This window comes from Crotalus tigris, unplaced genomic scaffold (assembly GCF_016545835.1).
Source record: "Crotalus tigris isolate CLP2741 ecotype Arizona unplaced genomic scaffold, ASM1654583v1 scf7180000019363.1367679, whole genome shotgun sequence".
Classification (NCBI taxonomy): domain Eukaryota; kingdom Metazoa; phylum Chordata; class Lepidosauria; order Squamata; family Viperidae; genus Crotalus; species Crotalus tigris.
Window position 1 is genome coordinate 992057 of NW_024097499.1, and position 24274 is coordinate 1016330.

Sequence of the window (24274 nt, forward strand, 5' to 3'; positions counted from 1 at the left end):
AAAATTGTCAAGGTTGAGAAACACTGGGCTAGATTCAGGCAGGGCTGCTCAGCGAGGCGCCCGCTACAGTCTGGAGGGGGGAGGATGGCTCAATCCGCTCGTACCTTGCAGGAGCAACCTGGCCTTGTCCTCCACGGAAATGGAGGGCAAGGGAACCCACCTCCTCGTCAAGGCAGCAAAAGGTTTACAAAGAAAAAAGCGGGGAGAATTGAATGCCTGGTTGCGGGACCTGGATGGTTCCAGCTCGGAAGAACGAGGGAGCGAGCGAGGGCTCTCGCACTTCCTTTCTACCGCGGGCCTCCGCAGTTTCGCTCCTCCCGGGCGACCCAAGCGGCTCCGCCTCTCCGCCCGCCTCCTGCCCCCACGGAGGGCAAGAAATAGCCCGGGCCTTGGCCCGTGCTGGAGCTGCTTTAACCCTTCGGCCGTTCCTCCCCGGGCCAGGAAAGGAGGCCCGGTGGGGTGGCCGTTCCCTCTTGAGAGGCTGCAAGCGGCGGCTGGAGCGAGCTGAAGAGGGAGGCGGGAAGGCCGCTCGTCGTCCCTCTGCTTTGCCCAGCGCCCCTCCGGGTGGGCCGCCGCCATGAGATTGCTGCGGGCACTGCTGAGAAGCGTCTCCCCGGTGAACACCATCCCTCAGCAGGTGGATTTCTACTGCCGCTTCTCCCCGTCCCCGCTTTCCATGAAGCAGTTCCTCGATTTCGGTGAGTGGCGGCAGGGGTCTCTTCTCTCCCCCGGCCCGGGTTGCTCCTCCTCCTCCTCCTCCGCGCGGCTTCTTTCTCTGCAAGCCTCCCCCCTCGGCCCACCATTTTCTCTCTCCGGAGGGAGACCCGCCACCCCTCTGCGGGGGAAAGGCGCTTCTGTCTCCCCGGGCCTCGAAGGCGGCGAGCGGAGCGAGGCCTCGCGCGGAGGCTGCAGCCGAAGCCTACCCTTTGCGTTCCAGTCGCTGAGAAGTGTGCTCCCCCCCCTCGCCCTGTCGAGCCCTGCCTTTCTCCACCAAGAAAGGGGTATAGGCGCGCCCCTTACCCCCGAAATGCAACTCAAAGTTGGGCTTACAAAAGGCATTGTGCAATGGACGGTGTTGTCATGCAAAAAATCCTAGACTCGTGTGGGGTATCGTGTCATATGCTCCTGCCCAAATAGTTTTGGACCGTACCAAATTCCTGGTCATTGATTATGGTGGCCGGAGTTGAAACATTTGAAACATATGGACGTTTTGGCTATGCTAAGGTCACAGGTGAGTCCTTTTCAAGGGCGACTCCTTCGTTTAAAAGACCATCCCATTGGTCTTTACCAATTGTTATTTACTAATACTAGCACTTCATAGCTCTGTCCACAAACACAAAGACCCTTAATGATTATTTTTCTTTTTTAAAAAATAATTGTAGCTTCAGCAAAATGATAGCCCTACCATTATACCTATTACAGGTAGTCCTCGACTTACAACCACAATTGAGCTCCAATTGTCTGTTGCTAAGTGAAACATTTGTTACGTCAGTTTTGCCTCCCTTTACGACATTTCTTGTCATGGTTGTTAAATTGGTAACATGGTTATTAAGTAAACCTGGTTTCCCCATTGAATTTGCTTGCCAGAAGGTCTCAAAAGGTGATCATGTAACTCCGGGATATTGCAACTGGTTCATAAATATGAGTCAGTTGCCAAGCATCTGAATTTTGAGTACATGACCATGGGGATGCTGCAATGGTCATGTAAAAAATAGTCATAACACACTTTTCTCAGTGCCGTTGTAACTTTGAACAGTCACTGAGTGAACTGTTGTAAGTCAAGGATTATCTGTATTGCTTTCAGAAATTGTAATATTCTGCTGTATTAATATGCATACAGCAAACTGCCAGTACTGTGTAGTCCTTCTAAGATTACTCAGAATTTCTGTTCCATTTCACAATCCGAATTAATATAGGATTGTGTTTGGATATATTTTTTTTCCTGCAGTGTCTCAAAACTACAGCTGCCACTTCAGTAAGTTTGTTTGAGGTGACAGAACTGATAAGTTATAGTCTAGGAATGTAACTCTTATGCAGTATTGCATGAGAAAAATTGGAGAACCCCTTAGAGCAGGAGTGTCAAACTCTCAAGGTCACGTGATGTGTCGGGACGTATCACGACTTTTTTTCCATTGCCAGCAGTGGGGTGGGCGCGGTTTTGGCATGACGCATCCGGCCCATGGGCTGGCAGTTTGACACCCCTGCCTTAGAGGGGGAAAAAAAATCACACTGTAATTCTTTTGGTTCTACTGAATGTGAATTATGCAACATGACTAGAATTTCTACTGAACTTTAGTAAAAATATCCAGTTGGATATTGCCCTGATAACTATAAATACTGTTATTTGGCCTTAGATGTTTTAATACAGAATGGTATTAGTAATCAAAGCAATCAGATACCCACACCAATGTATCCTGCATATATTTTACATTGAGTAATAATAAAGTACAGGGTCGAGAGGAACTTCAGTTTATATTATTACATTGAAAATTCTGTTGTTTGTAGATTATGTCTCATTGTCTCCTATTCTTAAATGTAGGAGTAGCTGATGAGTAGCATTATCTCCTGTATCTTCCTTTAAGGATATCATCTTTAGGAGTGGTGCCTTCTGAGATGGCTTTTGAAGGCAGATATCGCTATTGCCTCATCACCTTTACAACACTGAAGAGCCCCTCTTGATATGATGAATGCAGAACATTTAACAGGAATAATGGTTGTGCCCTGAACCAGATTCTCTGGTTGGGAGGGCAGAAAGCAGATCCTGGGCCAGTTCACCAACACATCCCAGTTTGTAGTCCAAAAATGCTGCTTTGTTCCACCTAATGATAGGGTTGTTCCTGTCATTCATGCTCCATCAGAGATTATATTTTAAAATCTTCTTAACATAGTCCACAACATTTTTTTCTCTCAAGTAGCCCCTGAAATGGTATTCCTTTCGAATTATCTGTAGACTTTGCCACAAAGCTATATACTCAACTGAAGAATTCTGATATGCTTTGATTATCTCTTTCCCCACATCTGTATCAAGCCATTGTTTTCTTCAGAAATGGCTGTGCTCTTCAACACAGGTAGTACTCAACTTACGACTACAATTGAGCCCAAAATTTCTATTGCTAAGACAGTTTTTAAGTGAATTTTGCCCTGTTTTATGACCTTTCTTGCCACAGTTGTTAAGTGAATCACTGCAGTTGTTAAGTTAGCAACATGGTTGTTAATTGGCTTCCCCATTGACTTTGCTTGTCAGAAGGTCACAAAAGGTGATCCCATGACCCCAGGACACTGCAACCGTCATAAATATGAGTCAGTTGCCAAGCATCTGAATTTTGAATATATGACTAGGGGGACGCTGCTACTGTCGTAAGTGTGAAAAACATCATGTTGCTTTTTTCAGTGCCATTGTAACTTTGAACAGTCACTAAATGAGCTGTTGTAAGTCGAGGACTTCCTGTAATGGAGAAAAAGAAATTATTTTTGTAATATCTTTCACTGCTCCATAGTTTCTTCAAAAAAGAATAGATTAAAACAGTGGTTCTCAACCTTTCTAATGCCGTGACCCCATAATACAGTTCCCCATGTTGTGGTGACCCCCCAAGTGGGTGTGGCCACCAATAAGAGGAAGTAGGACAGCTAGGGAAAAGGGAAAAAAATGGCGGACAGCGTGGTTTGGCGACCCCCGTGAAATGGTCGTTCGACCCCAAATGGGGTCCCGACCCACAAGTTGAGAACCATTGGTTTAAAATAACTAAAAAGCCGCAATCAATATAAAATGTTATGCATCTTGAGCTTTAATATCATGAATGTTAAGAATCCAGTGTGGTCTTCATGGGAGACCAAGCCACATTAGTCTAACTACTAGTACAATTCTGAACATCAGATTACTACTTTCTGAATTTATGTAAACCTGTATTTACTGTAACGATAAAATATCATCCAGGATTTCATAGAGAAGCTGTTATTATTTACCACCCTATGATCCTGAATAGAACTGCCTAATGAATTGTTTATAATCTATTCACTGTGGTTTCAAAATTGTTTCCTTACAATGTTTTCCCCATAGGATCTGACAATGCTTGTGAGAAAACCTCTTTTATGTTTCTGCGACAAGAGTTGCCTGTAAGATTGGCAAACATAATGAAAGAAATAAGTCTGCTTCCAGACAATCTACTTAAAACACCTTCAGTTCAGCTTGTTCAGAGTTGGTAAGAACCTGTTTCTTTTTTAAAGAAAGCCTCATGAAACCAAATTTGAACATTTTACAAAGATATGTGAAGATGCAGAATATTAGAAGCTGAGTCTTACGGCTATAAGGCGCCTAATAGCATCCGTGCACTGATTTAGCACAGTGAGTAGACATCTGGTTTATATTTTCTCCCTCGCCACCTACATAGCTCTGTGCCAGAGGCAGGAGATATCAACACTGGTCATGAACCCACAGCCCAGACTCCTAACATATCATCTGTCAACCATCATCATTTACTTGAAGCAATCCCAAGGGCAAACATCTTGCCCACATATACAACATCATCTTGTGGTTTCTGAGCCTGACTTCAATTAATATTAATATTTACAAACCGAGACCTAGGCATCAAAGCATGATGCGAATGAAAAATCCTCCTAGTTGAAGAGAGAACATACAGACCCTTGTCTCATTCTGTTTTTGTTTTTTCTCCTCAAGCATATTGTCTAAATTGGCAGTAGCAATAATGTTACCTAGTGATGTTCTATCCTTTTCAAATTGTTCAACAAGTCAGATTTGGCCCATTTGAATTAATTATACCATCTGGTTGTTCTCTGTACCCAATTATCTTACAGAGTGCTGCATGAATGTAAACCGTTAATTTAGTAAAGCTTATTTCCAAGTGAATGGACATGGCATTGCAACATTTAAAATTGATTTTGAATCGTTCTTAGAACGAAGGCCTCTGTTGTAGGAGGGAAACAGATTTACACGATGAGAAAGTAAGGGTTTGCAAAAGGAAGGGGAAACCTGGAAAAATACTCCCCTTTCCTCTTGAAGGAGTTTCTGATGTATTGGAGGCCCTTTTGTTGTGAGGAAAAAAATCTTCACTAGTGGGTGGCTAAAACATAGAACAGTAAAGCTAGGGAGTGTTTTACTTTTCAAAATCCATGTGCTGCTACTACTATTAACTACTACCACAACTGCTTCTTGGTTGAGGTAAGATATAATGGGCATTCAGACACACTTGTAGAAATGGATAGAACTTATTATCTTATATAGGAAGACTATTAAAATTTTAAAACTTATTTAAAAAATTAGAATGTGCTGAAATTTGGAAATAATTATAAAAATACTACTTTGGCAAATTCATATTCTTTTCATTATTAGGGAGAGGAAATTGTTTATTTCTCTTTACGACAAAGATCAAACATACAGAAATTGTGTTTTTAGGTATGTGCAAAGTCTGCAGGAGATCCTTGATTTTAAAGACAAAAACGCTGATGATACAGAAGCTGTTTCACGGTGAGGCATTTTGGCCTTCTCAAGGACAGTAATTATCTTACATTTTTTACATCAGTCTTGTAGCATGAGACATCCAGTGCCATATATTATATTTGTTTTATTATATAGATCTCAAGAAACAGTATGGGATATTAAGTATAAAGAAAAATCTATTTTAAACGATTTATTCTTTGTAAGTTATCAGGGTGGTCTAAAAATAATAAACTCACAAAATAAATTCCACTCTATGTAATTCATTTAGAATTACTTCTGTATTAAAATTAGCAAGGTTTGACCTACATGTACAATCAATGTTTTTTAATTCAATTGATTTAGTAATCTGTTAATTTTCTTTAAAGGTTATTAATAATGAAATGATATAGTCTTATTTTGTGTTCACTCATTGAAATTTGCTTAGAATTTGAGTAACTTAATTTTAATGGCTCTGTTTCAAATTTCAGTAGTTCAGATGCCATTGTTCTATCCAAAACCCATATGTCAGTCACAGGCATTCATCCTTAAGAAATAATCTTAGTGAGACTTAGGTGGTAATAGTTACTTCTATTGTCATGTATCTCTAGCATGCTATCTATGAAGAGATTAAATTATGCTTTTCCGAGGAAAAGGCCCTCCTTAGGGTATATAATCTCTCAGAGATGAGATAGATTATGAGAAAAGTTTATCTGTTAGAATTTGCTGAGTTGAAAAATTCTGATTGTATTTTGTGTTAAAAGAATTGTGAGATGGACTTTGGAGGAAGAAATAGTGGCCTAAAGACAGCTCTGCGAAAAGCGCAGCCAACAACTATAGCAAAGAATGTAGCTTGGCTCTTTGAACCTCTCTGGAAAAAGAAGATAGGAGATCACCCACAAGTACTCCAGACAGTTGATCCTTGTGAGGAGTGCTTTGAGCACTGTGGGATGAGGAAATAGCCATGTTTCTCAAACCAGAGTTAATGTCTTTAAAAGGACATTAAGTCTGCATACTTCCTTTACTAATCCTATTCCAAAGGTGCTTATTAAGTACTTTGCACATACTGTATTAGAAACTATCGGGTCAACAAGTCTGAAAATACTGGGTGACTGCCTTCAGCCCTTTTTGAAAGAATTTTTAACTCTAACTGGCTAAGAAGTTTAATTTTGTTAAGATTAAGAACTTAAAATAATTAAAATATGCAGCAAAAAGCTAATTAAGATTTTGATTTTAGAAAATTATAAATGGATTGGGAGTTCAGATAAATTTGAAGTAAGATTTGGAATTAATTATAAAGAATCCTTCCCATGAGAAAGTCAACTTGTTTTGAATTTTGTCTACATGAAAGGGGGAGGGGGAATAAAATTGGACTCTAGAGAGGACTAAAGATTTTAATTAAGGGAGAATAATATATTTGTTTAACAGCTATAATATGGGAAATAATGAAAGATACTTTTGAAAAAACAAAAACAAAAGTAAATATCAACAAATAGTGATATTTGCTTCTAGATTATATCCGAAAGATGTTTTGAAAGAAATGATAGAACAGGAAGAAGTTTTGTTTGACAAAGTGAAAGTGGACTTTTGCTTTCTGTTAGCTTTCGAATTCCCGCTGACAGATATCAGTGACCCACTATCATTTCTCCAAACCTAGGGAAGATATTTATAGGGACTACTGAGAGAAGAAATTGATTGTTGGAAACATCCTCTGAGCTGAACTCTATGCACTCAACCTCAGCCATTATTTCTTAAATATCTAAGCCAAAGCAGGACATAACATAAATACAGATGATAGACTCAACTTAAAAATAATTGTGACTATGCTATTAGAATACCTTGTATTTAGAAGTCCAAAATCCATTTTAAAAGATTGCTTTCTCGTCCTGTTTTAAACACAACACAGTTTTTGTTGACTAGTGGGATGCTTTCTTTACTTTCTTCCTTTTGCAGTAGTTAAAATTTTAGTGACGGGTGTATTAGTATTTTAATACAAATATACCATACTTGATTTCAGTTTTAAAGATACTGTGATAACAATCCGGAACCGTCACAACGATGTCATTCCTACCATGGCTCAAGGCGTGATTGAGTACAAGGATAACTATGGGGTTGACCCAGTGACAAGTCAGAATGTGCAGTATTTTTTAGACCGCTTCTTCATGAGTCGGATTTCAATCCGAATGTTGCTTAATCAGCACAGTAAGTACTTTTATTAATTTAATTTTTTTTTTGAATGGAGTAGGGTAAGAAAACTTTTAGAAGTGAAGGATTTCAATTAGACTTTGGTGAGCCAAAACTCACAGTGGGCATAATGGTGGTATTGAGACTGCAAAGCCATTTCATGCATGCAAGCAGAGCTGGGGTTTTCTATTTTTGCTTCTTAAGGCTTTGAGGGGAAGTTAAACTATAGTTTTTTCTGTGACTCAAAATGGCAGGAAACAGTCATTTGTTCTTCCAGGTCAGAGAGGGGAATCTGGAGGCAATAAAGTAGGCCACAGGATGCCAATCACTAATGTAAAACAAGTGCAAATAGTTTCCTTTAAGAATAACAAGGGATCTTCTATACAGCTTAGTATCATCCTTGTTATGAAGTAGTAAATCCTTGTCCATTGTTTTTGTTCAGTCATTATCATCTCCCTACCTATAAAATATGCTGTTTGTGGCTTCTTTGTTGGGAAATCATTTATGTACTTTGTTTTTGTTGTTGGCAGCGTTGTTGTTTGGAGGAAACGTTGAAGTTAACCCAGCACATCCCAAACACATTGGAAGTATTGACCCTAAATGCAATGTTGCTGAAGTTATAAAAGGTACATTCAGACAGACATGGTGAGAAAAATAAATATGGCAAGAAAACAGTCTTTCTGGGCTATTGACTTTGTACAAGCTCATTCTGTCAGGCATGGAAAATTTCTATTCTGCTGAGACACAGTGTTTATCCTTGAGATGTCATTGTGTAGGTAAAAAAATAAATACAATTTTATTCAGATTTTGTAGTAATGACCTAGTATTTGGGAGACTTTTATATAGTGTTCCTATTACCATTCATTTAATGTAATATATTATTTAATAATGTAATTTTTATTCTAAGTTGCATTTTGAAAATCAAGACAGGTGTCATGCCATACCATTAAAAGCTAGCAAGCCCAGTGAAAAAGACTTCTGAGCAAACATGCGTAAGATCATGCAATTATTGGGCTATATTTAAGGGTGGAGCCATTTAGATTTCCTCAAATCGCTAGCCTTTCAAAAAGAAGGATTAGTCTAAAATGCCTGATAGAGGAAGGACAGTGTGCAGCGTGGGAATTCCCAACAGTATGGAGATGGAAAATTCCCTCCTCTTATAATACAATTGATTTTGATCCTAGGTGCAAAACCAGAGATAGTGCATTCAATCCCTCCTCCATCATCTTGCTAAATCCCTGTAGCTGCACATCCTATATTTATAGAATTCAAGAGTACAGAGAGCCTCTCTCTGAGGGAGATGGGTGGGTAAAAAATGTGATGAATGAATGGATAGATAAATGTAAAAAATGCTGCTTTTTGTATAATTTTGCTTGTTTGAATTGATTGGATTGAAGGAGACCTGAGTAAGAAGTAATCATTTTTGTCAGCGAAGTCCCATCTTTCAACTACTGGAAAGCTTTGCCATCTGAGATTTGTACTGGACATCTTCCACCTGTTTTAAGATATTAATTTAGGCTATGCGGGATAGATAAATGCTCTTCTATTCGTGCAGAGAATCCAAACATAGACATAGTTCTTGTTAAAGTAGTAATTGAAGTTAGCCAGAAGTATGCAAGAGAAATGTCAGCTGCTATTCATAGAATGCAATAGTAAAAGTTGGAATGTGAATGACTGTTTCTTCTCAGAACTCTGTTTTAAGAATTGCTGCCAGCTAATTGAATAAACTCTGGATAGGTGAAGTCTCTCTCTCTCTCTCTTTCTGTGTTTGTGTCTTTGTGTGCATCTTTTAAGCAAAATTGTATTGCTGTTTTCAGATGGTTATGAAAATGCAAAGAGCCTCTGTGACTTGTATTACATGAGTTGTCCAGAACTTATTCTTGAAGAGAAAAATGGTAAGTATGGAAGGGGGGAGGATTGGCTTATTCATGGAAATTGCCTGTTCCTAACCAATTCCTATCAAGTTTTACCATATCCCTCTACTTTGCCGTGGACGTACTTTAAATATTTCTGTAACAGTTTTTTAATTGGTTATAGAACTAGCCTGCTTATGCTGCAAAATACTCTATTTGGTGCCTTGACTCTATGTCATGAAAAATGCTAGAATCTTTTGATAGAGAGATGGGCAATATTTAGCATATGTTCAGAGTACATCCTATAACAATAAATATTTGCACATACTCATTTCACTGCAGAAATTTGTTTTAGAAAGCCAAGTGCAATTATCAGTGTCACGTCTTCAAATATGCCTATAGGTTATGGCTGGAATTCAGTATACACTAATATGCTGACTAAAAATGCAGGGTAGGTACATTTATCTGGAATTTGGGAAGTAGCCTTCAGTATCAATCAAGTCTCTTTAAAGTATCTTTAATTACATGAGTCTCTCTAATTACATGATATATTCTGTCATACGTTACCTCAAATGGTGCACTAATGCCAAGAAGTCTTTCATTTGCTTTTATTCTTTAGTTTTTTGACATTTTATTTTTTTTGAGTTTCAAGTTTTTTATTGATTTTACAATATTACATTTACATATTTGAAAAGTAGCATGGCAGCTGAGCACAGTAATTCTGTTACATTGAATATCATCAGTACAAATCTCAAATTATTACAACAAACTAATTCCCTCTCTTTCCCCCATGATATCTACTGTCATGTTCAAACCAATACAGTTCTTGTTCTGTTAATCAAACAAAAAACACCTTTCTAATATTCATCAATAATCTTCAGTCTATACGTATCTTAATTAATTTGATATTCCACATTTTAGACAATAACCTAGTAAGTTTTTCTTTAATTTAATTTCCTGTTGATCTTTAAGTTTAACATTTAATCTTTATCATTTCCAGGTTTTAAATGATCCCAATTTCTAAGTCTCCTATCTCACATTTAGAGCTAATATTTGTTTTTCTTTTCTTCCTTCTACTTCCTTCCTTTCTTCCTTTCCAGAAAGAGAAAAAAAAATAAAAATAAACCACCAACATTTATACCACAAACCCATATACAAATTTAATTATTAGTACTTATACTTTTAAGTTTTACTTAACCTTTGTCTCAACTCCTAACAATATCTTAAATTCAAATCTTAATTATTTGTAGACATTCAGATTACATTTAATATTTAATTTTTCCAAATTTTTAATTAAACACAATTCCTTTATCCCAATTTGCTCATACATTCTAATATTTTAAATACACACCTTATATATAAATTCTACCATCTATCTTACCCATCTAATGACAATATAATATTCTTATTTCAATATATTTCTAGATTTTATATGAACAAAATTTTCTTTATCTCAAATCGTTACAATGTCTTATGTTCAGAATACATATTCTATCTATTTAGATATATTCTATTTTAGATCTCATATATAGATCAGAACCCCAATCTTTTTCAATCTTATTCTATCTTTTTTCCTCTGCCAGGTCATTTTTCATATTTTTGCCTTTAAATCATCAAAAAAATCTCCTTGTATTGTTGTGGCTATTGTTTGATAGTTTTAACACTACATTTTAGCATTCTATATGTATGTGTGTGTGTGCGCACGTGCACACGGGCACACACACAGGCACAAGTATCTCATAATCTGTTATACCTTGAAGAATGATCAAATACTGATGGCTAGACACAATCACATTAAGAATGTACATTCTGCTTCAGTCATTGAGTCTAAAATCAATATAAGGAGAATGGGAAATTTTGCTCTGACCTGTGATGCCTTCATGAGTGTGCTAAATTGACATTCTTTTTTAAAATGTACTTTAAATATCTGCTGTTGAGAACAGAAATTTTCTCAAACGTAGGTTTCGAATAAATTTTCTTAACAATACTTAATACTATGTATGTATGTATGTATGTATGTATGTATGTATGTATATATGTATATGTTCTTACTTATGACTCAGTTTTGAAGCTCTGGCAGCTCCCCCCCCCGTGTCTTGACCACATTTATGGCCATTTGCAGCATCCTGCAGTCACATTACTGTGATTTTTGCCATTTTTTTCTAAAAAAAACCAGCATTTTAGTTCCAGTTTCTGGCAAAAAAACCTGGAACTATTGGGTATAATGGATTTGTTTAATGACCATGGCATTCGCTTAACAACTATGGTGTTTGTTTAATACTACCCCAAAAGTCATAAAAACAGGCATAGTTACGTGACCTGCTTAACCTCCATAATTTCCAACCATAATTCCAGACTCAATTACAGTCGTAAGTAGAGGATTACAGCTATATGCATGTATAGACTTAGACTTAGTCTATTGACTAAGACTGTAGACTAAAAGTATAGACATTTATAGATTTACAGTAAAATGTATTGGGATCCCAATAAACATGAGAGTAATTCCACTTAGCCATTTGACTTTTATCCTCTTTTATCTCCCAAATAACAGACTTCCATAACTGCAAGAAAGGCTGCTCTTAAGAGAATTTCAAATTGAGTTTGCAGTGTTCTATGAGTAAGAGTAGCAATTGGGAGGAGAAGGGGGGGCTCCATAACTCTACAGGCTCATGTGAGCCCTTAGGCAGGACCAAAGTAACTGAATCTTAGTAATCTTTCAGCTACATTGTTGACACATGAGGATAACAGTGACCGTGGGTGTACAATTGATCCTTTTCATTCATCTTGTTTTGCAGTAAAATCACCAGGGCAGCCCATGCAAGTGGTATATGTGCCATCACATCTCTACTACATGGTTTTTGAACTTTTCAAGGTTTGTACTGATCTCTTCTACGTACTCTTTTCCTGTTTCCCTTAGCCAGATTACCCAAACATAATAATCTCTCCCTCTTGATCTGTTAAGAACTCTGTGTGTGTGTGTGTGTGTGTGTGTGTGTATGTGTGTAGGGGGTGGGGGGTAGGGGGGAGCTTTTAAGGGAAGTGACTATAAATTCTATTCAGCACATGATCTGTGCATTCATAGAAGATTTATTTAGGTGCTCTGCTGAACTTTCTGTCTGATTCTCCTTCAGGAGCATTGCCAGTCTGCTGGCTGTTTCTGTAAATGTGACACACTTTACCTGCACTTTAGAGCCAGGTGTGTCTCTCCACACCCTTAACAGCTCTCTTATGAGACAGCCTGTGTGTTTGGGAACTTTCAGGAGAGCAGGTAAATGGATAATCCTACATCAGGATAGGAGGGCCACACTATTATGGGAAGCCAGAATTCCTACATTGCCAAAACAGTTGCTTCTCTCACATTTTGAACATGAGTCGAATACATTTGTAGAAAATACTTCTTTTACTTACTAAGCAAAAATGTGTATAAATGGACTGTAAATTTATTTATTTATTTGAAAAATTAGAATGCAATGAGGGCTACCATGGAACATCATGCAGATCGGGGAATTTATCCTCCAGTTCACGTCCAAGTCGCTTTAGGCACTGAAGATTTAACTGTGAAGGTAAAGTCTTTATTTATAGTCTTACATTTTCTGTTCGCTAAGTCTGGCAAATGACTAGCAAAGCAATTTGCGGGGATCAGAGCCACGACTTCCTTTTTTTTTTATAGGGCTTATTCTCTGATTCTGATCCAATGACTCTGAATAATGTTAACTTCTAGTATTTTTAGCTGCCTACAGGTAGTCCTTGACTTATAACACTTCATTTTGTGACCTTTCAAGTTAACAGTGGCACTTAAAAAAACTGACTTGTGACCATTTTTCACATTTACAATTGTTGCAGCCTCCTCGTGGTCATGTTGTCAAGAGTTCAAGTGCTTGGCAACTGGCATGTATTTATACAGTTGCATTCTCCCATCCCAGGATCATGGGATCACCATTTGTAATCTTCCAAGCCGGCTTCCAACAAGCAAAGTCAATGGGGGAAGCCAGAGTCATTTGTTACTCAATTAACAACTGCAGCGATTCACTTAACAACAAGAAAGGATGGTAAAATTGGAGCAAAATTCACTTAACAACTGTCTGGCTAAGCAACAGGAATTTTGGGGCTCAGTTGTGGTTGTAAGTTGAGGACTACCTGTATTCGTTTTTTATATACTTTATAAGGATGTTTTATTGTTTGTGTTTTATTGTACTTCTTGTAAACTGCCCAGAAGTGCAAGAATAGGTGACATTCAAATAATCCGAGAGTGAAAGAGAAGGGTGGGTGGGTGGGTGGGTGGGTGGGAAGGGATCCTAGATTTAGCATTGCCTCTACATCAGGGGTAGTCAACCTTGGCTCTTTTATGACTCGTGGACTTCGACTCCCAGAATTACTGAGCCAGCTGTGCTGGCTCAGGAATTCTGGGAGTCGAAGTCTACGAGTCATAAAAGAGCCAAGGTTGACTATCCCTACTCTACATATTCAGATGGAAGCTATGAACAGAAAAGTCTTTCACCAGCTGCACCTTTTTTGCAATAGGACTAACCTGGTCACAGTCGTGGCTGCTTTATTTGCATCATGCTCTTAATGAGCTTTTGTTGTATTTTCGAACAAAAACTTTTTAAGCTTCGGTTCATTTACTTTGCATCATATTATTGAATATTAGAATAAAGCATAATTTAATAACCTTTTGGACTGTCTATGCAGACTACTGTTGGAGTCAGCGAGAAGAGTGTGTTGGCCTGTTTACCTAGATCAGGGACTGGTTGTATGATTGCAGTTTGTGTGTTGCTGTTTCTAGCACAGTGGTTCTCAACCTGTGGGTCGGGACCCCATTTGGGGTCGAATGACCATTTCATGGGGGTCGCCAAACCATGCTGTCCGCCATTTTTTTCCCTTTTCCCTAGCTGTCCTACTCCCTCTTATTGCTGGCCACACCCACTTGGGGGTCACCACAACATAGGGAACTATATTATGGGGTCACGGCATTAGGAAGGTTGAGAATCACTGTTCTAGAATATATTCTTAATAATGTTACCCATTGTATGTATATATAGACACACACCAAACATGCATACAGGAGCTCAATACTGTACAGTATTTTTCTCCCTCCCCCCCCAATTTAGATGTGTGACCGTGGTGGTGGTGTTCCTTTGAGAAAAATAGACCGACTGTTTAACTATATGTATTCAACTGCACCGCGTCCCCATGTTGAGACGTCACGAGCAACACCTCTGGTTTGTAGCCTGTATAATATTTTACGTTCTCAGTTGTGAGATGAAAAACTCAAGTTCTTCTTATTTTTCCAGTAGCTTTTTTTAAACATGCGATTGAAAAGCTTTGATCATAACATATGATTCAAGCATAATGAATGAACAAATTCTGGGACATTCTATATATAGAAATAATTTTTTCACCACCCCTTCTTAACCCCCATGAATAGTTTGAAGGTGGTCCATGATTGCATTTGCTTTTGCTCAACTCAGAAAGGTTGGGAACAAAGATAAAGTATGGTCTTGCCGTACATTGTTGTAGGTCCTAAGCAATAAAAATCTCACCCATGCCAATGCCATCTTAAAGTGGGGGGGGGGAGTGAGACATTGTCAGTAGCTTAGCAGTTTGGATCTTGGCTGGTTTCCTACTGAGAGAGGAGAGACTAAGAAGCACTTGTCAGTCTTATCCTTGCTGAATTTGTCTAGGCTATAGAGCAGTGCTTCTCAACCGTGACAATTTTAAGGCATGTGGACTTCAACTCCCAGAATTCCACCACTAGCAATGCTGGCTGTGGAATTCTGGGAGTTGGAGTCCACATGCCTTAAAATTGTCACGGTTGAGAAACACTGCTATAGAGAGACCTGGGTAGCCATTAAGGCTGGTATTATCCTTGTAGCCCCTGAAGTTTAGGAGCTTGGAGGAGAGATGAGGTAAGAGTTTTCTCTAGCAGGGAAATGGAGCTGAAGCAGGGGTGTCAAACTCACCACGTCACGTGACGTGTTGTGACGTATCGCGAGTCTTTTTGCATTGCCGGCAATGGGGTGGGCGTGGTTTCGGTATGATGAAACCCGGCCTGCGGGCCAGCAGTTTTGACACCCCTGAGCTGAAGCATCTGCAGATGAACAAAACACTAGGTCAGCGGTAGTTTTAACGACTGGAAATAAATAAGTTCAACTGCTAGTATTGTTGAAACCCCTGAGCCCTGGAGCTACTTTGAAACTGGTGCTGAATTCTAGAGTAAAAACCTGTCCTGTGGGGGTTTAGAGGCAAAAAAGAAAAAAGAATTCCAGGAGAAAAATAGAACTTTAATCATGAGCTCAGGAAGATTCTGTTTTGGGGAACTTAAACATCACGTAACTTACTTACCTAATATATTTGTCTGCTGCTTTCCAGTATAAATCCCAAAGTGATTGACAATAATTTAAACTACAAATATTAACAATAGCTTTAAAACAGTGTAACGTAGTATCAGTTTTAGAAATAAAAGAAAAAAGAACCAAAGCAAAATGATATATTCAAAGCATTCATACAAAGACAGATTGGTTATTGGTCTTTACAGGCACTCGCTAGATTTCAGTATAGTTGCCTATGAATTTCAGCATTTCAGAATGAAGGTGCCTGTGCATGAAGATGGCCTGCCTCCAGGAGGACATTTTGGGAAATACTTTGAGTCTGATTCAGTTGGCAGTTAGTGTAATTGCTTCAGTAGCAGAATAATGTACACAGTTGGTTAATCATTTAGCAACCTGGCTGTTGCATTCTGCACTAGCTGCAGCTTCTGAAAATGAATGCCCTACAGTGGTCAGAACACAAAACTATCAGTGCATAATCCACTGTAATCCCATTATATTTAATAAAGAAAGGACATAATCTGTCATTTGAATCTGGTAAAGCAAACACCTTTAGTAATGGAAATCACTTGGGTCTCTAGGACCTGTTCATTCCGAGGAAGCTCAGCTCCATTCAGAGCAGGTAAATTCTCCAATTTCCAAATCCACCATTTAGCAATCCACATTGCCTATGTTTTGTCAGGTTTCATGGGCATTTATCCAAATTTTAATCTAATCCTAATCTAATCCTAATTTAATTTAATTTAATTTAATTTATCACTTAATTTAATTTATCATTTAATTCTTTTTTCATCCTAGACTTTTCCTACAAGTACAGGGTTTGCCTTTTTTGAATCAACTAAGCATTGATCCATTGGTTGTGACATAAATTGGCAGCTGGCTTGTCAACTCAGCCTGTTGTCACGGGCTGAGAGAATGGCTTCCATATCTAATGTGGGACTAGAACTCATAGTCTCCTGGTTTCTAATCTGGTGCCTTAACTACTAGACCAAAATGATTTTATTTCTCATCTAAATACTGATTTGATACACAGCTTTTTGTGATTTACAACTCCTAATAACTACACCTGTGGTTTCACAGAGTGTCCTCAAGGCACCATTGGCATAGTTGCTACAATATAGAGACATAGCCATCTGATGCTGTTCTTTGACATTGTCCTACAAGTAAGATTAGAATTAATGGAACTCAGTGTCTCCAGTCCAAGAAATAATTCAAGACCAAACAAAAATCAATGATAATCAAAAGTACCCAAGGGATCAAACATGATCAACAAGTCAGAATCTGTCTTTTCTCTTGTAAGCAATTATCTAGGCCAGGGATAGGCAACCTTGGCTCTTTTATGACTCGTGGACTTCAACTCTCAGAATTCCTCAGCCAGCCATGCTGAGGGGAAAGGGAGAGTTTCCAAGCTGAGCCATGCTGGCTCAGGAATTCTGGGAATTGAAGTCCACGAGTCATAAAAGAGCCAAGGTTGCCTAATCCTGATCTAGGCAATCAAGGCTGAATTTAACTCAAAACCAGGCCTGAACCAACCATGAAAAAGTTCAAGATAGTTGCTGCCTTCCAACTTGTTTGACATTGTGGGCAAATGTAATTTCTCTTTCCTCAATCTATATTCAAAAGTTTGGGTTAACTGTTCAAAATCATACTAATTTTTAACTTACTCCTGACCAAGATGGCTCATTTTGACTAATAAACCAGTTAACTAAGTGATCTAGTTGTGTAGGACATATACGTGTTTGAGAATGGAGCTCAGGGATCACTTTTTTGATTATAAAACTATTTTATGATGGTTTGTTGTATGTCAAAAAAGGCACAATGACATTTTTCTAAGTAGAGCTGGGCTCCAACATTAGCACTCTTCACTTTAATATTAGCACTTAACATATCTTTAAATAGGTATGATGTTTTTAAAGACTTACCAAGAGATCCAAGTGAGAGTCCCTATATACACTGAAGCACCCCTCCCAAATTGGAAGCATTGCCTGAGAGGAACATTGAGGCTCTTCCAGTGGACCATGCCTTGACACTTGCCCTGGTCCAACCCCCTTCTGCCAGAGACCCTCAGATCTGTCCCATTCCTGCCCAGGCCCCCACAGGCACCCTTGACGCGAATGATGTAGAGCTGGCCACGCCCATCCAGTAGACCACACCCACCCAGCCCCCTGAGGGCAACCACAATGCTGATGTGGCCCTCAGTGAAATTGAGTTTGACACCCCTGCTGTAGGGCAAGCATTTCAGGAATTATGGAGAAGAGAGAGAGTTGTGCAAAAATTCCTTGGCATCCATGGGAAAAAAGAGAATATTATGTCTTCATGTTGGATTGTACCTTCATGTTCTTTTTTGTGGTTAAAAATAATGTTTTAGTCTCTTCATCTGTCCTTTAAGCATTAGACCTGCTTCAGATGTTTCAAATTTTCAGTTGCTTTTGTTTTTGGCTTAGGCTGGATTTGGTTATGGTTTGCCGATATCGCGCCTGTATGCTCAGTACTTCCAAGGAGATCTGAAGCTCTATTCTCTAGAGGGTTATGGCACAGATGCTGTTATCTTTATAAAGGTATGTCAGGGACCAGTTGTGGTGGCAAATTCCTTTCTGCTTAAAATATAAAACTTGTTCATAGCAAGTGATTAACTCAGTCCTCCTTTCTTTTGCTGCAGGCTTTATCAACTGAGTCTGTTGAAAAATTGCCCGTGTATAACAAATCGGCTTGGAAACATTACACAGCCAATCACGAAGCAGATGACTGGTGTGTCCCAAGTAGTGAACCAAAGGACATGACAACATTCCGTAGCACATAGAGGCAGGAAGCCAGGCGTGCTGAGCCAAAGATGGTCCTGTCACCTATGGTCAGCCTACTTAGTACCACTATTACATGTTTAATGGGGAAGGATGCATCTCCATATCCAAACTGGAGTATGAAAACCATATCATTGCCTAGAGTTTTCTGCAGTGTTCATTTCTAAGAAGTGAAGCTTTTCTATCTTTGCATCTTAAAATTACTTTAGCAAATGCACCTTAGATCACTTGAGCACACCTGAACAGTGTGTTCAAATATTGTTCTGCTTAACCACCCAGTCATTCCAGTGAACAATTCATGGGATGTATTATTTTCTTTAGACATCTCCTCTGGGATCAGTTGCACTAATGCAGCCTTTTGCCCTCAAGGACTCCAAAAGTGATTTTCAATGTGAGAGAAAACAATGTGAGCTTATCTCGTTTGTTCATTTTTGTATTAAACATTATGTGGAATCAATTAATTTGTTGCTGTTAGTGTAAACAGCTCTTTGGCTTTATATTTATAGCTATATATTTACAGCTAGACGTAGAATTGCTTGAGCCTCATTCATTTTGTTTTGAAAATTGAACTATTTCAATCTTTTTCACTGAAATAAATATTTCAAAGGACTTTATGCACTTGGCTTGTCCAGGTGCAGTGTTTTCCCAACTAGGGAAAGCAAAGCTGATCTTTTAAGAATGCAGGGTCACCCGAGTCCTTAGAAAGGAATCCGACCCCTGAGTTACTACCAGTTTAAGTAGGCAAAAGATTTTAAACTTAATTTCCTGTGAGATATTAATGGAATTTAAAAGTGTACAACTTGGGCTGAATTTTCCATTTATGTTCAGGGAACTTAGTGGTGTTGATAAAACCCTTCCTAATAGAATGCCACTCATACACAAGTGCTGCCAAATACAGTTGTCCTCTGAGTTTGATCACAATATGTGAGGTAAGAGTTGACATATGATTGCAATGAATTAGTTTCTTTTCACATTTATTCTAATATTCCCATAGAACAGTGAGATATGCTTGTGTTCTAAGAAATTAGAATATTATACGGTGTGATTTATTTATATTCCTTTATGCATATTTTAATGATTCCAGTTATGTTTTCCTTTCTGCAGGGCAGGTTTGACAAATGACCTAGGTTAAAAACAAATTTCATTCCACTGAAATCAGTTGAATACTGATATCACTGCTAATCTTTTACTATTGTAGTAACTTAGAGATATATCTACTCAAAAATAAAATCCCATTGCATGAGTAAAGGATGTAGCTTGAAGCAGAAGACTTAAATACATTACATCATAAGTCCCATTGAATATGATTGGACTTGGTAGGACACAGAGAAGAAGATTGGCTTAACTCCCTCAGCTGATACTTGGGAAAATATCATACGCATCTTGAGTGATATGAAGCCCCACATTACTGCAGATTGGATTTAGGACCCATTTCCCATTTTCAAGTCAAATGATTGCTAGAATATTTTTGTCTGACAGACTGAGTTTCAGAAGACCATATAAGGAGATGATATATAATGAATTTCAGACCAATCAGTATCGAATGGGTTATGTGCAAAATGAAACAACATACTTTGAAATTAAAACAAAACCAGCCCCTTTGCAAAAAAAGCCTGTTACAGCTTTGAATTTCTTTTATCAGGGAGGCTGTTGTTGAGCATTAGTTTGTAGTCATTGTACCACTCTACTTAGAGATAGGAGACAACATTCTGTGTTCCATCAGGAAACTTGAAGGAATAATAAAAAAAATATTATTGGTCAGAAGATGAAATACATCCTCTCTCCCAGCAAAATGAGCCCTGGATTGTAAAACTATTACAGATAGCTAATAAGGATAATTAAAACAATAAAAAAGTGCAAAGCAGTTACAGTCACTAGATAGATATATAAAATAAGCTTTTACCTGCAAGTAGAACCATTTACTCAATACTAAAAATTAGTTAATTTCCTTCTATTACACTTTGTTGTGTTTCAGTATGATTTCAATTCTCAAGCTTTTTATTTTTGAAATGCACCTTTTTATGTCCCTCATTATTATTTTTTTCATACTCCCCAGTTACTCAGGCAGACTGTCCCCAGATGATATGCAGTTATCCTCATCTGCAGTTATGATAGAACATTTCAAATAGGTGGTGCTTTGATAGAACAAAACTTCATATACTGTGAATCTTTTTCCCATAAGAAACAACGGCAGTTCAAATTAGCTTCATTGTTTTGTCCTAGAACCACCAAGAAAGGGTGGTGGCAGTCCATCCTGTGTGCTTCTTACCACAGAGAAAATAGCCATGTTTAAAATGTTTTTTAAAACCTGTAACCAAGAACAAAAGCAATTGTTCAGCATAGCCATAGAACAGCCCAGTGAGGAAGTGCCATCAGTGGACTCAGGTCAGCCATTCATGGAAGAAAGGTAACAAAATGATAGAAACTCCTCCATAACAAGGACTTTTTAAAATTCATCATGCTTACCTCACTTCCTTATGTCCAAAATAAATCTCATTTATCTACTTGACCATAAACCAACCTCCTTTGCACTGGTTCTTTCCTGCTCAAATAGCTCTGGACAATAGCAGAGATGGAGCCTGTGTCCCTTGCTTTATGAACTACTGCCTTCATTATAAGCTCCATGTTTGGGAGAGTGAAAGAAAAGGTAGATCAAAGGTGTCAGAAGACCCAGGACTTGTTTGGAAAACAGGCTTTTTTGTTCCATGTCTAGTAAACTTGACAAAGCTATTTTGGGTGTAAAGCATTTTAAATGTCTCGGTGCGAGTGTTTTTATGAAACATTACATTATGCTTTTAATTTTTTTTTTAAAAAATGAAAATTGCTGATCACTTCTAGGCTGACTGGTGAAATATCTTGGGGGAAAATGTTCTGAGAGTAGCCCTGTTAAAATTCCTTATGAAAAGGTTCAGGCTGTTTTGTGGAAAAAATAGTGTTTCTATTTTGAGGGTTTTTTTTTTTCCCCTGTAGGGCAATTGTTAGAAGAATAATGGAGAGTCTAGAGATAGCAACTAAGGAACATCCCTCTCAATTACAGTGCTTAAGGCCATAATCCTTAACACATTTTTACTTAGGAGAAAGCCTTAAAACATGACAGTGCCAACGTATGTATTGATTTTAGATGATCAAGGAAATAGCAGACTAGAGCTACCTTTGTGGTAGGGAAACTTTATATTTCCTCTTATCAGAAATTAAGCTAAATGTACTAAATCACAGGATTAGATTACCCTTTTGATAACCGGTAGATCAGTGCTGGAGTTTACAAATGAGCTACGGTACATCATAAGCCTACATTATGGAATTAAGCATTGTTGGAAGGAAATAATTTGTTACATGAATCATCAATCAAAAGCTTGATAGATGGATTTGGCCCTTGAAAAATTAATTTTTCAAGCTCGGGTTACCATTTGAACCTCAAGAAAATACAATCTTGGGTAAGGGAACAGAGAAAGACTGGATTAGTATTATCTATCCCTGAACGAATTACAAATGTCAACAGTACTCAAATAAGCCTATGGTCTGATAATCCAATAATGAAATTATCTGCCATGTGCCAGACTGAAAATGATACAAATAGGTTTAACAGACACCACTAGAGTTGCATATAGGCCTTATGATATATGTATATGTTGTCCTTATTGAAATAAGATGGTGTTTTGACAATTCAGATTACCGAAAGTTTATAGAAAATAATTGTTTAGGTTACAAAATGGATTTACTTGCTATTATTTTGACGTTTGATTTCTATTTAATACAGTATTTAAAATAATAAAAATACACCTTTATGGGAATTTCTCACATTGATAGTACTACAAACAAAAATCATTGTCTTTATAGTTGAAAAGTAAAATGGAAAGCAATCACTTTTTGTTTTTAGAATATTAGTCTTGTACTATGAAAAGTTGGATTTGTAAGAAAAATTACACTAATTTTTGTAAGAAATAATAAAGTTTGACTTTTTTTTTTAAAAAAAAGACACAGCGTATTAATGGGTGACAGCTTGTTTCAGATGAATTTTCAATTCATTCTGGCCAGAAGAAATGTTTGTAGTCTGCTTCTCTGAATATATGTGACTATGCACTGAAACATTAACATTTTATAGAGAACAGAAAGAAATCTCAGCCCAAAAGATGTTAAAATAAAATTCAAATCTGATCTCATAGTCTAGGTCCGTGGTGGCGAACCTAGGGCACGGTGCCAGAGGCGGCACTCAGAGCCTTCTGTGTGGGCATGCGCGCCGTCACCCTAGTCCTAAGCCTTCAGCTGGGTTTTATAAAACCTTTTCGCTTTAGGCCTCTGCCATGTGCAAAAAAAAAAAAAAAGGTTCAATCAATTTCAACTTCTCACGGGAAAAAAAAGATCTTGCAAAGTTGGAATTGATTGAACTTTTTAGTCCCACCCAGTCTGCCATTACCACCACAGCCATGCCCACCCAATTGGCCACGCCCACCCAATTGGTCACATCCAGTCAATGGGCCACACCCACCTGGCACTCGACGATGCATAAGTGGGTTTTAGGTTGCAGTTTAGGCACTCAGTCTCTAAAAAGTTCGCCATCACTGGTCTAGGTAGTAGACAATCAGACTCTGAACATTCTGAATGAAATTGTTGTCATTTGAATTTTCTAATTGTCTCTGTTAGCTACCCAGACTGAATGGTTGAGTCAGTGCAGTTAGTCAAAAAGTTGTGTGTGGTATTATATAATTTCAGGAGTTTCCTGTGATTAACTGTGTCATAAGCTGCAAATAAGTCCTTTGACTAGACTTCATTGAAAGCCATCTATATGCTGTACAAGTTTAAGTATCTGACCTGTGCAGGACTTCCCTGACTATAAACCAGCTTTTGGGGAAATAAGAGTTGGTTCAGTAATAGGAACTGTTCTGTTTATTAGAACTCTCTCACAGAGTTTAAAGGGATGGCAGATGAGGGAAATTGGACAAAAGTTCTTTTGATTGTTTGGTTCTTTCCCAGATTTCAAAAATTCAAAAACCTGGGTTTTCCTCCAGGTCATTAGAATACACTTTGAGACTATACAAGCATTAAAAAATGAGAACCACCATTGTTTTATTAAAATTTATATTTTTAAAAAATTTGTTCAACACGAGTATCATCCAATCCCATTTTTCCTATCTTTGTATCTTGAATTGCTGTTTCTAGTTCTTCTCTATGAAAGGCTGAGTGTAATACACTGGCCTCCCCTTCCATTGTCCTTGGAAGTCTGCATTTCTTAAGTCTCCCCTTAACCCTGCCATTTAACAATGGCTGATGAGCTATTTGGTTTGCTATGATGTTCTTACATTGACGTGAATTTGTTGGGATCATTATTCAGATATTTCAAGTCTTCTGACTGTTCTTTGTCAAATCATATGACTCCAGGGTAGCCTTCCATTCCTGCAAGGAGTGCCATTATATTATCGTCAGCTTCAATTGTTTCTTCAGAGAATGGGTTTTGTTGAAGGATAGAAACTATTCTTCTAGAATAGTTATTAAAATGAGGCATAATATGTGGAGAGAGCCCTGGTACAAAGTGAGTTTGCCACCCTCTAAGAATAGATTTTCTGGGCTCAAAATGTAGATTTAACAAAAAGATCATAATTTTCTGTGAAAAAAATGTGAAAAGCTTATGTGAAAAATGAATCATGATTTGGGTTGTTTGAAACAGTATTTTTTCAACAGCTTGCT

The 24274-nt window shown here is 38.0% G+C and overlaps 1 protein-coding gene across 1 annotated transcript; it reads left to right on the plus strand.

Moving 5' to 3' along the window:
• The first annotated feature begins 327 nt into the window (after positions 1 to 327).
• On the plus strand, positions 328 to 22566 carry PDK1 (pyruvate dehydrogenase kinase 1). Its single transcript, XM_039361794.1, has 11 exons — positions 328 to 698; positions 4058 to 4199; positions 5411 to 5482; positions 7449 to 7633; positions 8146 to 8241; positions 9433 to 9510; positions 12264 to 12340; positions 12933 to 13031; positions 14577 to 14687; positions 18239 to 18352; positions 18454 to 22566. Exons 1-11 carry the CDS (start codon positions 578 to 580, stop codon positions 18592 to 18594), a joined length of 1236 nt encoding a protein of 411 aa, XP_039217728.1. The 5' UTR covers positions 328 to 577; the 3' UTR covers positions 18595 to 22566.
• The last annotated feature ends 1708 nt before the right edge of the window (positions 22567 to 24274 follow it).

Coding starts and splice junctions, on each gene's coding strand:
- PDK1 (XM_039361794.1), top strand. CDS start 578: ATGAGATTGCTGCGGGCACTGCTGAGAAGCGTCTCCCCGGTGAACACC. Junction 4,200..5,410: donor GTTCAGCTTGTTCAGAGTTG/GTAAGAACCTGT, acceptor TTGTGTTTTTAG/GTATGTGCAAAGTCTGCAGG. Junction 9,511..12,263: donor TATTCTTGAAGAGAAAAATG/GTAAGTATGGAA, acceptor CTTGTTTTGCAG/TAAAATCACCAGGGCAGCCC.